Source organism: Chelonia mydas, chromosome 1 (genome assembly GCF_015237465.2).
Source record: "Chelonia mydas isolate rCheMyd1 chromosome 1, rCheMyd1.pri.v2, whole genome shotgun sequence".
NCBI classification, from domain to species: Eukaryota; Metazoa; Chordata; order Testudines; family Cheloniidae; genus Chelonia; species Chelonia mydas.
The window spans coordinates 115,050,460-115,067,934 of NC_057849.1; the positions used below are offsets into that span (position 1 = coordinate 115,050,460).

At 41.5% G+C, this 17,475-nt stretch overlaps 1 protein-coding gene across 3 annotated transcripts in view; it reads right to left on the bottom strand.

Annotated features, from left to right (window-relative positions):
• The window catches only part of LOC102945219 (interleukin-1 receptor-like 2), a 47,163-nt gene that overhangs the window by 4,441 nt on the left and 25,247 nt on the right, over nt 1-17,475 (bottom strand). For all 3 annotated transcript variants that reach the window (XM_043536762.1, XM_027831096.3, XM_027831097.3), the window contains 6 exons: nt 17,210-17,372; nt 12,471-12,536; nt 8,484-8,607; nt 6,277-6,413; nt 5,460-5,603; nt 3,161-3,328 (listed from right to left, as the gene is read on the bottom strand). In XM_043536762.1, the coding sequence (XP_043392697.1) occupies nt 3,161-3,328; nt 5,460-5,603; nt 6,277-6,413; nt 8,484-8,607; nt 12,471-12,536; nt 17,210-17,372 (802 nt within the window). The remainder of the gene's footprint in view (nt 1-3,160; nt 3,329-5,459; nt 5,604-6,276; nt 6,414-8,483; nt 8,608-12,470; nt 12,537-17,209; nt 17,373-17,475) is intronic.

The following is a 17,475-nucleotide window of genomic DNA, read 5'->3' on the forward strand; positions in this document are numbered from 1 at the left end:
CCCCCCCATGGGGGGGCTGCATAGGGTCCCAGAATAGCTAGGGACGGCCCTGCTTCTCCACCGCAAATCACAGAAGATCCAAAGCAGAGGGGAAGGAGGGCAGGTAGAGGAATGCAGATAGGACTACACATCTTGAAGAATTTCCAGTTACTAAAAGGTAAGTAACTTTCTCTTCAAGTGCTGGTCCCTATGGGTATTCACTGTAGGTGACTGACACGCAGTACTCAGATAGGAGGAGAGTGAGAGGTTGTAGATGGCAGAGCCGAATGAAGGACTGTGATTCCAAAAGATGTATCGGCAGAGAAGTCCTGTACCAAGGCATAGTGTCCCACAAACGTGGATGGAGCCCCTTGTAACAGTCAGAGATCCATTTTGGGATTCTTTGAGAGGATATAGTCTGACCCCAGTATGTCAAGTAAAACCCCCACCCTTGGTACTAAAGAGCAACCTTCTCTATCGCTTACCACTTAAAGAGGGATTCCACTTTGTCTGAGAATCTTATCATGAGAGTGGCCCCCAAGAGGGGGTGAGGAAGGAAGTTTTGGAGGGGGAAGGGACATAAACTATATCTTACAGACAGAATGGATGATGTTCAGCACCCATTTATCCACTGTACTCCAGGTGTTGAAAAAGAGTGCTCGACAACCCCAAAAGGTGTGTGGGAGTAGGGAGATGTTGGACTTAGTGGTCTGCAGGTGCCAGATTGCGATCTGGTGCCAACGGAGCCCTAGACTTTTAGGTTTCCTTGTCATAGCTCTAAGACATAGGACTTGCTAGGTTTTCTTGGGCTGAGCTTATAGACTTGCTCGGTTTAGACAGGGCTGAATCCGACTTCTTCAAAGAGGATTTGGAAAAGGACTTAGCCTAATGCTCATGAGAATGCTCCCTACTCTCCCAACAATACCCCATCAAGGGATCTGTGGGGATAGACTTCTTTGCTCCTGGGTCAGACTTCATGGCAGGAGGTGCACTCTTTTCAGAATCAGGCTGATCCAGGCTGGGGGACTTCCCCGCCCCCAGCATACGTCTGATTGCTGCCTCATGGCATTTTCCATTAGGTGCTTCCTGTGGCAAAGTTCCTGCCCTTGCCATGATGTGGACTCCCCCAAGGCAGCACATGCAGCATTGGTGGTCATCACTGACTGAGAAGGATTGCAGAGAGGAAGCACAAATTTTGAAGCCCAGAGTTCTGGGCATAGTCCAGTACCCAAACTGGCGGGGTGGGGGGGTGCCCTCCAGGTTGGGAGAGACTAACTAAATAACCAGAAAACATTAAAACTATCAGATAAAACCTTTAAAATTCTAGAACTATAAAAACTATTGACAGATATCTATTAATAAATAAAAGAGAAAGCCAAAGCTTTGGACTCTAGAGATTCTGAGCTGGACCATGGTGAGAAGGATATGGAGACGCAGTCGGTCCGCCTTGCCCTTTACCTCCTCAGTCAGAGGCACGAGGTAAGCCTCGGGGCATGTGTGTGTGGACCAACAGACTCTGCTTTCAAAGTTCTCTGGCTCCAGGTGCATGGAGTGAATGCGTATCCACGGTGGAATACACATAGGGGCCAGCACTCGAAGAATAATGTTTATTGCTACTTTTCACTACCCCAGATGAAAATCAATTAAACATGTTACTAAAAAGAAATTCTCTCTATTTAAAGATTTCTTTCAGAAATATGAATTCTACAATTATAACTAGTAACAAAAAAAATCCATTTTGCTTTGTAGCCATATTTCAAAATCAATTACCTCAGAAGCAATTTTTTATTCTGATATTTTAATATAAATGTAAATGTACAGTACAAAATAAGAGCACGTTAACAGTGAAAAAATGTCTTTTCTATCGTAAGCAAATGGGATAGTGCAGAAGTATTAGAAAGAACAAACATCCAGTACCAACTGGTTAGGTTTTATTGTACTAAAACCAATCAACTTCTTGATGTTCTATATCATACCAGATCTCTCGCTCTCTCTGAGATCACTAGCAGATTAGCCTTTCCTCCCTTCCAGAGCACTGCTCTTACCTTTAAGACCAGGAAAAGTGGAAGAAAGAGTTGCTCCTATGATGCCAAAAACACTCTATTCCAAACTCTGCCCATAGACACGTTGCAGAGAGATTTAGGAGCAGAGTGCCACCTAGTGGGAGATGTGTAAAGCCCATCACATGGGAACACAAGCAGCAGCAGTCTCATGTTATCTACATGGTATGGGGAAAAGGTGGAGTATGTCATAGGGAAAGGTGAAAAGGGTAAGTGGAAGCAAACTGCCTCTTTCTGAGAATGTTCAGTGAAAAGATACCCAAAATTTCAAGGGTTTGTCTGTATTGTGGGGCAAGTGGGGCCAGCAATGAAGTTCCCCCTACAAACAAAAAGGTGCAACTGAAGGATCCATGGAGGAGATGAAAAAATGAAAGGGAAACATGAGATGGGGGAAGAGGAAATAAAGAGAGAAAGGAAAATCAAATCTGAAATGAAAGGAAATGAGGAATCAGGGGAAGACTGCAGAGGAGGGACAACAGGACAAAAAACATTGGAGAGAGAGAGAAAACCAGAGATGGGATAACAAAAATATGAAACCAATACAAGAATCAGATAGAAGAGGAGAGTATATCCTGCCAGGACCAATGCTTTTGGTCAGTCACACGTAGGACACAGTGCTAGAACCAGCCCTTCTTGAAGCACTGAGAATTCAGGGACTATGGGGAATGCTGCCAATACTTGACCTGAAGCAGGAATTAACAGAGGATTGGGTGTGAAGTATTACATGAATTTTGCTTGGGAGAGGAACCCTGAACCTTCCCCTTTCTAGGTGTAGTATCCAAAACCTTTAGGCAAGCTATTCTCTTCCCTTGACCTCTCTCTACTGAAGTTCAGCTTGGAGACACATTGGGTTTTGTTGCCAAGTGGCCGCCTCTCCTCCCACTAGTAGTTCCATTCCAACCTAATTCCAATTTAAAATATTTCAGAGCATCCATATTTCCGAAATTACTATTATAAAAATTGTTGCCTTAATCTCCTGCCTCTGTGTCATGATGTGACCCATGGGACCACAGTGATGTAAAACTTTCCTACCCTGCTCTAGTATTTAAAGAGAATGATGAAAACACTCACCCAGTTCTACTTTAAAGGCAATGAGAGAATACCATGATTTTTCATTTTACCTTTTCCTGGTAGATCATCTCTTCCAAGTATAAACAGATTATATCCACACTGTCTCTCTAAGACCTCAGGAAGCAGCATTAGCACAAAGTTATCTGGTGGGTAGATGCAATCTACTTTGTTGATTTTTGGATACAATACATATGCATCATAGATCTTCCCATCTGAAACTGAACAAGATAGAAGCAGTGAGATTTGTAAGACAAAAATTATTTTAAAGGAAGAAGAATATTTTCCCACCTTTTCTATTTTAAACTTTATTGCATGAGTTAATTGTTTGAATAGAACATACAAATAAACACAGGTTAATAATAAAGTAATCTTTGTTAAATGCTGCAAAAAAATACCACCAAAATTAATTGCATTTAATTATTCAGGCAAATTTAAAAATTGCCCAAATTTACTATTTTACTACCTATCTAGAATGAAAAATACTAAAAGTTGCAGGGCTGGCTAGAAGTTCTTCACTGCTGCCTTAGCACAGTGGTTCTCAACCAGGACTATGCGTATCCCTGAGAGTACTCAGAGGTCTTCCAGGGGGTACATCAGCTCATCTAGATATTTGCCTAGTTTAACAACAGGCTACATAAAAAAGCACTAGCTAAGTCAGTACAAACTAAAATTTCATACAGACAAGGACTTGTTTATACTGCTCTATATACTATATCAGCGATCCTCAAACTGGGAGTTCATTTCAATAGGGTCTCCCAAGCCAGCGTTAGACTCACTGGGGCCCAGGGCAGAAAGCCGAAGCTCAAGCCCTACCATGCGGTGCTGAAGCCGAAGCCAGAGTTTTTAATTGAGGTGAAACGTGGGGTATGCAAGACAAATCAGACCCCTGAAAGTGGTACAGTCATCTGGAAAGGTTGAGAACTACCCTGATTTCTGTTTTAACACTGAGCAATAAACTACCTTATCACATTGTCACCTTGTCAGCTGCAGCAGTAGCTCTTGGTGACATCAGCCTTTCATTACAAGACCTGCTCTGCATATATAAGTATTCTGTAGTATGCATGTCTCGCAGTTAGAAAGAGTTTCCCTGCAAAGCAGAGAGCAGATAAACCTTTTTTCAGGTTTATGTTTCTAGCAGATTTACATATCTGCTTTACTACCTACACAAGCCAACGTCTGGTAGCTTACATATATAAGGCATTTCACACCCTCTGTTCAAAGTGCATCTAAGCTCAGATTTTAAAATAGCAGACTTCCTTTTTTGTTGGAGCACATTTTGCACTTTCAAAGACTGCACCCATATTTTTTTTCACCTTCAGCGAATCATAGTTTCACATCTTACAGTTAAAATTATAATGTTTTCCAACAAGCACACTTTCTCCCATCCTATCCTTATGCCTCATAGGAGAGCCATATCAATATCTACAAAAGTACTGCATTGCCCTCCTTCAAACCCCTCCATCTCTGTTATGATACTTACACTGGACAATGATTAGAATGGCGGTGTTCTGTGACCACTGCTTATCATGCTAACCAGTATCATTCCATTGGTACCTTGTGTTCCCCTTCACTGTTCATCATATCCACCTGTTGTCTATGGAGTCTTAAACTGTAAACTATTCAGTGCAGAGATGATCATCATTTTGCTATATGTTGTACAGAGCCTAGCACAAGAGATCTCTGGGCTTCTCGGTACTATCACAATACAAATAAAAATGACACCACTAAGGGTACGTCTTAACTACCTGCCGGATCGATCTATCGGGGATCGATTTATCACGTCTCGTCTAGACGCGATAAATCAATCCCCGAATCGACGCCTGTACACCACCTTGGCAGGAGGAGTAAGCGGCGTAGATCAGGGAGCCACCGCAGTCGACTCGCCGCCGTGAGGACAGCCAGGTAAGTCAAAATACGATACTTTGAATTCAGCTAGGTGAATAGCGTAGCTGAAGTTGCATATCTTAGTTCGAACCCCCTCCCCCACAGTGTAGCCCAGGCCTAAGATGGCCATACTGAAGTACTTCAGCATCTAAAAGAGAGGATTTGCACTCTTAACTGACTGTGTGTAAAATACATTGGAGAAGATTGTATCTGCAAAAAAGGACACTGAGTAGAAGCCCTTTTAAAAATCTGGTACTCAATCTTTTCATCATCCATATTGCAAACACAACACAACACACAGATGGAAATTCCAAACAAGCTTGCTCATTCAGGGACATTTCCTGCATCTGCTCCCCCTTAGAAAGGCTACACAAAATAAATGTAGCTTCTTATTCACTTAAGAATTCTTAATGAATCCTGGGATTCTATGCCATGTACATTAGCTACATGGCTATACACACCTACCTTCTTTACTCAGAAAAGGACGACAGAATTTTCGATACCAGAGCACAATGTCAACCTTGAAATACTTGTAGATTAATATGGCAACAACTATTACAAACACTGGGGCAAGGAGTCCTCCTGTCAAGTATCCTTGAAAATTTCGAACTACATTAGCAAAGGAAAAATATGTAATATATTTAAGTGGCAGCATTGGTCAAGTTAGGAACTTTCAAACAAAATTGTGTAGAATTCTGAAATTAGAGCCCTTTTAAGCTGCCTAAAGACAGTTATAACTGTGAATAATTCATAACAAAAATCTGACATCTCTCCTCTTTTTCTGTTCATGAATTATCTGCAAACCGATTGTGATTTTCTTGACTGTATTCATTATTCCAAATAATTGATGACAAATAATTCTAGGTCTACAGCTTATTTGTAAGCAGTTCATTGAAGGAATTCAATACTTGAAATTTATGCTGTCTTGACTGGACACATGGGAACACTGAATGCTTGGTTCTCTGGCTGGAGAAGCACCACTCTCAGAACCAGATGTCTGGTGCAAATTCAGAATTTGCTTTTCCTTATGTATTCTACTCCATCTGCCTTACCGCTGATGTTTTGGTGAATAATCCGCTCAGTAAATCTATAGTAACTCCTTTGACATTAATTAAGCTATTCCACGATTTACAATGATTTTATAGCCTCTTTCCTGCCCATTATCCCAAATTTTCACACACCCTTTGTCTGTCCCTTTTCAAAGTGTTCCCCTCATCTCTTTTTTAAATTAAGTCCTGGCTACGAGAGCAGTTCAGAACATTATTAAGACTGAAGGCCTGACCTGACTGTCTTAATGCAATGTAGGCTGCAACTTCACCGGCATGACACACAAACTGACGTCCATAATCCTCCTGCTTCACTTCTGTGATGCTGAGTGTCACTGTAGAGAATAAGTACCCATCGGGAAAAGAATCTTCTCTATCCAAAAAGGTAGTGAATAATTAAAATAATAAAAGCGGCATTAGGCAGGTTTCTTCATTTGAAAACAAAACAGGACAATGGTTATATTTTATCTTCAGACATGTCTGAAATGTGCCTGAATCTTTTCAAAACAGACGGATATCTGGAGTCTATGATTATAAATTATCTGAATTATAGATGTACCTCGCAGCTCCAGTCAAGAGCATGACCTCATGTGTAGACACATAGGGAGATAGCACTAGGAGCTCTCAGTCAAAATAGACTAGATTTACATACATGTAAGAATCTTATTCATGCTATCATTGCCCAGTGAGAAAGACATGAGGCAATTCTATGACAGTGCTGCCAACTCTCATATTTCAAACAATCGATTTGTAAGCATATAGAGGATAAGACAGTGATACGTAATAGCCAACTTGGATTTGTCAAGAACAAACCACACCAAACCAACCTAATTTCCTTCTTTGACAAGGTTACTGACAAAGTGGATAAAGGGAAAGCAGTAGACATAATTGAGTATGAGCCAACAATGTGATGCAGTTGCAAAAAAGGCTAATATTCCAGGGTGCATCAACACGAGTGCTGTATGTAAGTGACAGGAGCTAATTGTTCCACACTACTTGGCACTGGGGAGGCCTCAGCTGGAATACTGTATCCAGTTTTGGGAGCCACACTTTGAGAAAGATGTGGACAATTTGAAGAAAGCCCACAAAAAACAATAAAAGGTTTAGAAAACATGGCCGATGAAGAAAGGTTAAAAAAACACCGGGATATGTTTAGTCTTGAGAAGGTAAGACTGAGGTGGGACCTGGTAGCAGTCTTCAAAACACAGTCAGGGCTGTTACAAAGGGGATGCTGTTCAATTGTACCCCTTGACCACTGAAGCTACGATAAGTAGTAATCGGCTTAATCTTCAGCAAAGGAGATTGAGGTTAGATAGTAGGAAAACCTGCTATTTGTATATTAGGTAAGTACTGGAATAGATTACCAAGGAAGGTTGTGGAATCCCCATCATTGGAGGATATTAACAACAGGTTATGCAAACACCTGTCTGGGATGGTCTAGGTTAGTGGTGGGCAACCTGCGGACCGCATGTGGCCTGTCAGGGTAATCCCGCTGGCAGGCCACCAGATAGATTGTTTACATTTGCACGGCCACCCGCACCTCCTGTTGGCCAGGAACAGCAAACCGCGGCCACTGGGAGCGGCAGGTGGCCGTGCAAATGTAAGCAAACTGTTTGGCAGCCCACCAGCGGATTACCCTGATGGGCCTCGTGTGGCCTGCAGGCTGCCCACCACTGATCTAGGTCCTCCATCAGGATGGGGGGCTGCACTAGATGACCTGTCAAGGTCCCTTCCCTACCCTGTAATTTCTACGATTTTATTACAAAGTCTCATGATATTTGGCATTTTTCTGAAAGCCTCAGCTCATGTAACTGAATAATTTCTTAAGAATCTCAGTCTTCATTTAAAAAGAAAACATTTCTAGCCCTCATAGTTGAAGAGAAAAGCTTAAAAATCTGACCCAAGTGCACCCCAAAAACCAAAAGGCAAATAGAAAGAACCCCAAATCTATTTTTATAAATCTCATGATTTTTTGAGACAATTTTGCTATTTTGGAGGACCTAACTCATGATTTTTGACCTCTCAGAGTTGGCAAAACTGCTAGTATTCTACTTTCTAAAAAGCACATGAGGTTTCCATATGCAGCTGTTGGACAGATTTGCTTCAGTAGCTCATACACTTAATTTTCAGGAATATTTTTCTTTGGGGGAGGGGAGAACCAATGCAGACTGGTGATGCTTGGGGGTTATAGCCCCTGAGTGGTGCCTTGCCCAGTGAACAGATTTTTTTGTATAGCAATATGTTCCGAAGTATCCATGTTATTTTTTCTCCTAGACTCCATTGAAGTTTAGTAGGATACTAGTAGTCCAAATTGGTCTCTAAGAAACACAGAATTAGGATCCCTCCTGGGAAGCAAAGAGAGGCATTACAAACACTAAGGATATTGTCATACATTGCAGTCAGTGATCAACTGATATGCATTTTTATATGCAAGTATACTTACTGATTTCCCTCTTGGACTCTCCCCATAAACAAAAAATTGACTAAAGTATTATTGACTCTCCAGGATATACCAATTGAACTATCTTTAAAACTTGATACGTTGCAGTCCACGATAACACTGGACCCTGAAAAATAGCATTAGAAAATGGCCATGAGATATTGTTTACTCTGCAAAGTCATGAGATCCACTCATGTAAAGGAACATGGGAAACATTAGCAACCAACGCCAGTAAATATCTAAAGAGTAATCTGACAGAACGAAGGAGGGAGTTTGCAGAATTATGAAGATCCCTTGTCAGACCATCAGCTGTTTTACAAGCGCTAACCTAGCAAATTATAAAGAGCCCAGTAAATTAATCCCTTCAGAGAATAAATATGTTAATTCTACTCTGAACAAAATGACCATAATTGCCTCTTAAATTTGACACATCTATGGATGAAATAATGTTCTCTCAGGTTTATGGCTTCAGTGCGAAGCTTGAAAAGGTCAAAGTAGAAAATTCGTAAAAGAACGAATACAAAACTCTTCCATCCACAACAATTAGGAGAGGTTTAAATATATCACAACCCTTGTCATTTTTTACATTTGGTCCAGATCAGCAGATCGCTAGGACAAAATCAGTTGCTCTTTATCCTGCAAAAATTTTCTTGAAGTGTGCTGGACAGACTCTTATTGTAGAAGACAAAACATCATATTTGTTGAAAGTAGAATTCCAGAACCACTTTTTATTATGGATGGTATAGCACCAAAAGAGAACTAAATGCTTTTTCACAAAAGTATGAAGACAAGGGCTACTCCTGGGGGAATTCTGCACCTAAAAATTCTGTACACGATATTTTAAAATTCTGCAAAATTCTGCACATTTTATTTGTCAAAATAACACAGTATAAACACACCAGTTGCAATTATTTTTGGTAATTTATTTCAAAATACCTGTCAGCAAGTATGTCTGTAACAATACAGATAACAAAACAAAAAACAAAACAAAAAGATTCAGGAAATATTTTTTTTTTGACAAATAGATTCCTTAATAGGCATATTAATACAGAACTTTGAGCAATTCATTTAAACTACAACACAGAACTGTATTTCTGCACCCCACAGAAGCAGTGCAAAGACTTGGGGGAGTCGAGGGTAACAGAGGAGATGAGGGAGCAGGAAGGAGCCTCGGATTGAACTCGTAGGGTTGTTGGGTGCGGGTGGGAAAAGTATGGAACAGTTTCTTTGGGTGGGGGGATTCTTAGGGAGTTGGGGAACCTCTCCCATGCAGACCCTGGCTGACCCCAAGTCTCTCCCATTCAGTAAGGCACATCTACCCCCATCCCCATATAGCCCTCCTATCCCCCATCATCATATGGTGCTGGAGCCCCTTCCCATTCAGGCCCTGGCTCAATGCTGTCAGCCCTGAACCCAAGTCCCAGCCTGTGCTCCCCATTAGCCCTTCTGGACCCCAGTCCATGACCCTCCCAGCAACCCCATATGCCCCACTCTGGCTCCACCAGCAGGCTGCTGTAATGAACACAACAGACTGCTAGCTGTTAATGCCAGTCAGCCAGCTGTTCTGGTGCCACAACGGCCTCTTGTAGGCAAAAGGCAGAACTGCAGCACTTCTTGGGCAGAATGTATTTACTGCGGGGAAAAAACCCTGCACGGAACATGAATTCTGAGCATGTACAGTGGCGCACAATTGCCTCAGGAGTAAAGGGTCTTGCCCTAAAGAATTCATAAGCCAAACAGCATACAGGACATGAAGCAACAAAAGCAGTGACTTTTTTTTGTTGTTGTTAATTATACAATTTTTGCTTGGATTTTATTTGTGATAAGCATTTCATTTTTTTCCATTTCTAGGATTAAAGGTGACCCACAAAGGAAAACACATAGATTTGTGCCTTTGTTGTTTCTTTTCAACAGACAAAGGTGACATGAAGTGAGGGTTTGTTTAAGGGTTTTCCCCCCCTTTTTTTTAAACATTAGAAATTCAAGTCTTGCCTGCTTTATTTTCCCTGACTCTACGAACAATTGGAAAACTGGTAGAATTATGACATTTCAAATACAAGCAAGGGAAATTTGATTAAGGTCCAATCCAGTAAACACATGTGTGAAGTTACTCATGTGAATAAGTGTTTGTAGCATCAGGGTCTGAAAGGAGTGGCATTTATCCAGGCTGTTTAAAACTCTGTTATGTTTGCTTTTGTTAACATCTATTTAAGTTAAACATCCTATAAAGATTTGAAGATCTAATGGGAAAAAAAATCTGTTAAAGCTTCGACATTCCCCAGCTCTTCACTTAAGGGCTGAGAAAGATCACAACGCACATCTCAGTCTGCAAGCGAATCCGGTTCCGAATCCCATTCCATTCTTTCCTATTCCCCTCCCCCCTGCACACGCACACACACACACACACAGAGACAGGAAAGACATGACTGGACAGTCTAAAAAGATACAAAAATGCAGGTTTGGTTAAGAACATAAGAATGGCCATAATGGATCAGACCTATGGTCCATCTAACCCAGTATCCTGTCTTCCAAAAGCGGCCAGCAACAGATGCTTCAGAGGGAGAGAACAGAGCTGGGCAATTATCAAGTCCAGTCCCAGCTTCTATCGGGTTTTTATTTTTAAATTTGAAAACATATTACCGGGATTTGTTTAGACTTCTCAAAGCAGGAAAAACATCACTTACCCTTTCTCCCCAGCCCCCTTTTCAAGTCCCTTTTAAAGGCAAGCTTTGGAAGGTGAAACATGAAACACTGAATCAGGGTGGGAGCCCCTGGCATTTCGGGAAGGGACATAGATCCCCCCACCTCAATTCATTAGAAAGTATTTAAGAACATAGGAATTGCCACATTGGATCAGATCTGAGGTCCATCTAGTACAGTGCTCTACCTCTGACAAAAGTTAGTGCCAGATGCTTCAGAGGGAAGTATAAGAACCCTGTGGTAGGAAGATGTGAAATAAGCTGCCCTCCACATTAGGTCTCATCCTGATCTCTAATAGTTAGACATGGGCCAAAGCCCTGAAGCATGGGGTTTAATATCCTGCCCAAAATAAATCATATCATTAACTGTAAAAAAGTGTGGCTATTCTTCTTAATCATATCATTGACTGTAAAAAGTGTGGCTCTCTCTATCAACATCCAAAACAGTTTTTGAACCTTGCTAAATTTGGGGCTCAAAGACTTCCTGTGACAGCAAGTTCTACAATCTAATTACATGTTGTGCCAGAAGCACTTAGTTTCGCATCTGCCACTTTTTTACTTTAATCGAAAGACTTCTCATTGTATTAGGAGACGAGAAGGGCAGAAGCTACTACCTTCGATATAATTTATTATTGTATATACTTTTATCTGTCTTCGGGTTTTAAATTGCTGCCCATCAACATGGCATCTGAACATCTTCCACACAAAATCAATAGCAGCAGTACAGTCCCAAGCAGACCATGCAGTCTCTGGCACTTTTCCATTTTTGGAATCAAAACTCTGCTTGGAGCAGGGTGGGGTTTCATTTGCTTGTGGGGAGGATGTCTATCATGTCCCCTCTTGTTCATCTCCTTTCTAAGGTAAACAATCAAAATCTATTCAATCTTGCTTCATTAAGAATTTTTCCACATCCCTAATTTTTCTCATTGCCCTTTTCTGAACCTCCCCTTTACCCTCTTCACTGAAAGTTACTCAATATTTATGTAGGATGGTCAAAAGATATCAAGTCGACCACTTTGCAGCTGCTACTTCAGCCATGTAAGAAGCCCAGCCGGAGCCTCAGCCTTTTTAGCAATCCCAAGATGACTGACAGGAGATAGATGAGGAACCACCCCTTTAAAAAATAATAATAAATAATAATAATATAAATGGAGGTTCAATGAATTTTGGGAAAATACAGGAAAGGTTTCCCAGACTCAAGAAGTCTGAGGACCATAATAAAGGGGTTATGGATTGACAATGAGATAAAAGACTCTCAATTTTTATAATGTGCGATGAGCCCATTTCTTACCAAGTTCCACTTCGATTGTATTGTTTCTTGGATAAAGAATTTCAGTTTTCTTCTTCAGTGGGGTCTCTAAAAATTTTAAAAAAACAAAAGCACATGCATAAATACAAAATTTTATCAGAAATAATCAAAAGTAACGGCAAGGACATTTAGTACAGCACTAGTTTAGAAATACCACTAACAGGCAGGAGTGGTTTATAGATAAACTGCAAAACAAGAACACAAAACTTTTGCCTGTAGCCCTTACTGTTCCTTTGCAATGAAAAGAACCTCAAACTTTTTCAGAAAGTATGTTTCTATATGTTTGTTTTGCGTTTGCTTGTTCTTTTCTTTCCAAAGAACTTCCATAAAACAACAAACAGACCGAGAAAAGCAGGGGAAGAGGTAAAACACATTAACAGTTACAGTATCCCAAAATATCAACAACCCTTCACTCTCCCTGCTCCATCCTTATTTGTAGTGTCCAAGATAACAGTTCTCTACTTAATCCACACACTCCCCCCCCCCCAAAAAAAGATTAACTACATCAAGTTAAATACCAGAAATACTTGCAAATACCTTAAAAATATTAGTTTTGTAGAAAAATCAGAACAGTTTTCTTGTCAAACAGTTGTGCTTAATTTGTGATGGATGACAGGGTCAGCCCAAACTTATACTAATAAAACCTTTAAACTATGCCTCTCCATCACATTTCTTATTCCCACAGGCCCCAGCATATCAGACACTGTACAGGCACATAGTAAGAGACAATCCTTTCCTCTAAAGACTTTATGATCTAAAAGGACAAGACAGGCATAGGGCAGAGAGAGGAACAGAAGTGAAGCAACTTGCCCCAAGCCAAGCAGCAGCAGGATTAGAACCCAGGCCTCTGAAGACCCAATCCAGCGCTACAGCTCCTGGACCATAGTGGCTCCACAAAGCATTAGTTAATTATAATTCACTTTAGCATTACAATTATGGCTATACTGCTCCAGGTGTGAATAACAGTACAGTAGACACTGCTTAGTAACAACCTGGAGAACAACCACTTTTGGTTAGCAGAAATATTTTGTTAATTGGTCTGTATATTGGCAACAGGCACGTCAGCTACTGAAAACAGTTTTTGTGGAAAGCCGCAGCTGCAGGAAGGTTTGCAGCCATGGTAGGAAGGACTGGGATGTGTCTTCCCCAGCTGTAGGCCCTCAACCTACCGGCGGCTGGTGCTCGGTCTGTCCCAGTGCCTCCTTCCAGGCTGCCGAAGAATATAAGAATGGCCACACTGGATCAGACCAACAGTCCATCCAGTGACCCACTATCCTGTCTTTGTGAGTGGAAGCCTCACAAACCTGTCTGCAGCTAGTGCTCAGTATGTCCAAGAGCTTCCCTCTAGGGCTGCAGAGAGGGAAGGAAGCACTGGGCATGGCACCAAGCACTGCATGGCACCTCTCCCTGCGTTCTCCAGGCTGTGTTTTGTCCTGGAACAAGGGGACCAGGCTCAGCATGCCCCAGTGCTTCCTTCCCTGGCTGCAGTCCTGCACACCTGGCTGCAGCCAGGGCTTGCCACAGATCATGGGGATGCTGGGATGTGCTGAGCCTGGGCCCCCAGTGCCAGGGCAGGATGCAGCCTGGAGAGCTCACAGAGAGGTACCGTTCAGGCCCCCAGTGCCCTCGCTTCCTATGGAAAGCCCCAGCATCCAGGCAGCAGCCCTCTTCCCCACGGCTGCCCTACCTGCGGCCTATTCTGGGGCCCAGGATCAGCACGTACAGCGCTTCCATCCCTGGCTGCAGCCCTGCAACCTTCTTCCACTTACTGGCAATTGTCTAACAACAGCAACTTTTTGCTGAAAACAGAGGTGCTGCTAATAAGTGGACTCTATTCACATGGAAGGCTATCAGCTGACACATATGTCCCTGTTCACTATTTCACATGTAACTACATGTCTTTTTGTGCCCTGAAGGATCCCAGAATGCTTTACAAATGATAGCATTATTATACGTATCCCCCCCCCCCCCGGATTCCCGGATTAAGTAAACTCAGTCTTACCAAATTGTCAACCCAAGTGTTCAAAAGCAATGCACCAAAATAACTGAGAGATTGGCTTAAAAATGATATTTAAAAAAAAAAATTTTTTTTTTGAGTTCTTTTTATTTGCCTTCTGTTTTGGCGACCTTCAGGGTGCATTAGGGTCGAATCTTCATGTTCTTCTCTGCATTCATGAGTGTTAGAAACATATTTTTGTGCAAAAAGACGGCAGAGATTCTCACATCTTCATATCCCCAGCTCATGGAGTTATGAGTAAGAAAAAACACCAAATACAGCAAGTTAAGGTTGCTAGACTGCATCTCTCACCAACTCCGACCATTAAAAAAAACCCAGAGGAAATAAGCTATTAAGTCATTTAAACACCCAATTCACATTCCACTCATAAGTTCCCCTTCTCAGCCTCCCTTTCACAAGCCACGTATCTCCATCTTGAACAAATGTGCAGCCTCAACTTCATCCCTGTAAGTTCAGCTGTTTTGATGATTAATACAGAGTTACTGTCTGTGGCTTTCAGATGTTACATTCCATGTAGCTCTGGTGTGGCTTTGCAATGATATGTGTAAGGAAGTAAAGGAGAGAATCAAATTGCCAAAGGTGGCTGTGAGATTAGTTGTCTATAATGTTTAGGAAGAGTGATGTGAGTTGGTGATCTGTGTTAATGACTGTTCTAAATCTGGCAGTCATTTTTATATAGAAATTACAAAACTGAGATGTGATGGTGCATTATATTTATGGTTGAAATTAAGGATGCACATCGATTGGTCAGAGTGAGGGTGGAGAGAGGTAGCTGAGGTTCAGAAGGGCAACTGATGACTGGAGCATATAGGGTTGAATGTCCTAACTGCTTATTTCTTTGTTTTTTTGCAGTTTGAGTTGATGGGATGCACAGTCTGGTAACCTTAACTTAAAGTTAATTAAGTGTTGTGTGTGGAACTTTCTAGGTGTATTTTTAACATGTGTCAACACTGAGTTATTCACATGGATAGCTATCGGCTGACATATATTATGTCCCTCTGCAGAGACCTAGTATCTCTCATGCTCATCTTCTCCCAACCAACTTTCACCCCCTCCCCAGCCACCCACAGAGCTGCACTCCTCTTCCAATGTCCCTTTAGCACCCCCATCCCTCCCCATGCCCCGGCTGCCCCTATACACTTCCCCCTTCATCCTGATCCACAGCATAGTCCCTCCAACATCCCTGCTCCTTACCATGTTCCTCTACTTCCCTGGGACATTCAGGTTTCAAGCAGCAATCACTGACTTTCAGTGCCTACTGCTTTTATTGGCTGCGGCTATTCTGTGCTCCTAAAAGACACTTTGTTGACTAGGAAACAGCAGTGACGGGCAGGGGCAGTGGATGAGAAGTAGCCAAGTAATGGGACGAGTTACTTTGACTGTGTTTTTTTATTTAAATTAATATACTAAATAAGTAAAGGCAGTAGCTTTAAAAATATAGGGGTAAATAAACAAAGGTGGTGATTATTAAAAATAACCTAATGAAAACACTGGAGAAAGCAGCAGTTTAAATACTATTAGAAAAACTGTCAAGTGCAGTGAATACAGCACTTTAAGAATGTGGAAAAGGTAATGGCTACAAAAATAGGTTTTAAGAACAAGAATAAAGATGTATTTAATTTTAAGAAGGGGAGAAATAAAAACACAAATCAGCAAAGTAGGAAAAGGGGATCATACAGAAAAATGAATCTAACTCATCCAGCCAGATCTTCAGCTGCTGTCTTGGTCATTTGTGCTGCTTTGAGGGCCAAGGCAGCCCAAAATCTGCTCTTAAAGAGCAGTTAGAAATTGTCCTGGCATAAAACTGGCAAAGCTAACTCTGCACCATGCACTCCCACCTTACTCTGTGCGGGCAGCACCTGGGCAAGGGAAAGGTGGGCCAGAGTACATGGTGGAGTGGTCACCTGGGACAGGGGCTTTTTCATCCCCAGAATCAAGGGAGTGGGAAGGTGGCTTTAGAGTCTTTTCCTCTCCTCAGCTGGGGATTATTTAGCCAATCAAATTGAGCACTAGCTAGACCACCAGATCTTATCCCTGTTGCAATTTTCCTTCCTCCAACTGTTTCTTAAACCCAACTGTCACATCCGGTCTTAAAATCAGGACCTGTCTATGTTGAGAGTATTTGTACTGGTCCAGCTGCACTGATGCAAGCCCTCGCGTAGATGCACTTTACCAGTGTAAAACTGCTTGCGCTGGGGGGTTTGCATTAGTGCTGTGGCACCAATATAAATGCTCCCAGTTTCAAATCATGGTAAGTCACACTAGTGCAAGCCTCATTTTACACCAGGGAAGTGCATTCCTCCTGGAGTTTGCTTCAATATATAGTACCAGCGCTGTTACACCAGTACATCCATCCCCAGTTTAGAACAGGCCCTTATATTGTAAACTAATCCAGACAAGGCCTGTGTTTTCCTGTGTGTTTGTACAGCTCCTAGCACAACTGGACCCCAAATCCTGACTGGAGTCTCTATTTATTTTATTGTAATACAAACAAACAAAAATAATATTAATAGTGTTTTTCAGTCTTCTAGATCTCCCTTAAATTTAAAGTTATATAAGAATTACTAACAAATGATATCTTAGTGGTCAAATTTGGTATTCCTTTGAATCCACACTAACCAATGAATTGACCAAAACTTCTGGATTTGCAAAAAAAGTAACATTGAACTCTACAAATGCACTGAAGAATAAAAACAAGACTTACCTATAACAGTTACATAAATGTTTCGTGAAATATTATATTCTTTTCCCATATAATTATATGTCCTTTTGCATATGTAATTTCCTGAATCATTTACATTCACACTAATTATTATGAGATCTTCATTCCAATTTAGAAATCTTTCATTGTCAATCAGATTACATTCCTAAACACAACAGAAAGTGCTCTGTTAAATCACAGACAGAGAATAAGAATACAGTACTCAAAAAAATATCCAATTCAAATATTCCTTCCCATGGAATGGGGCA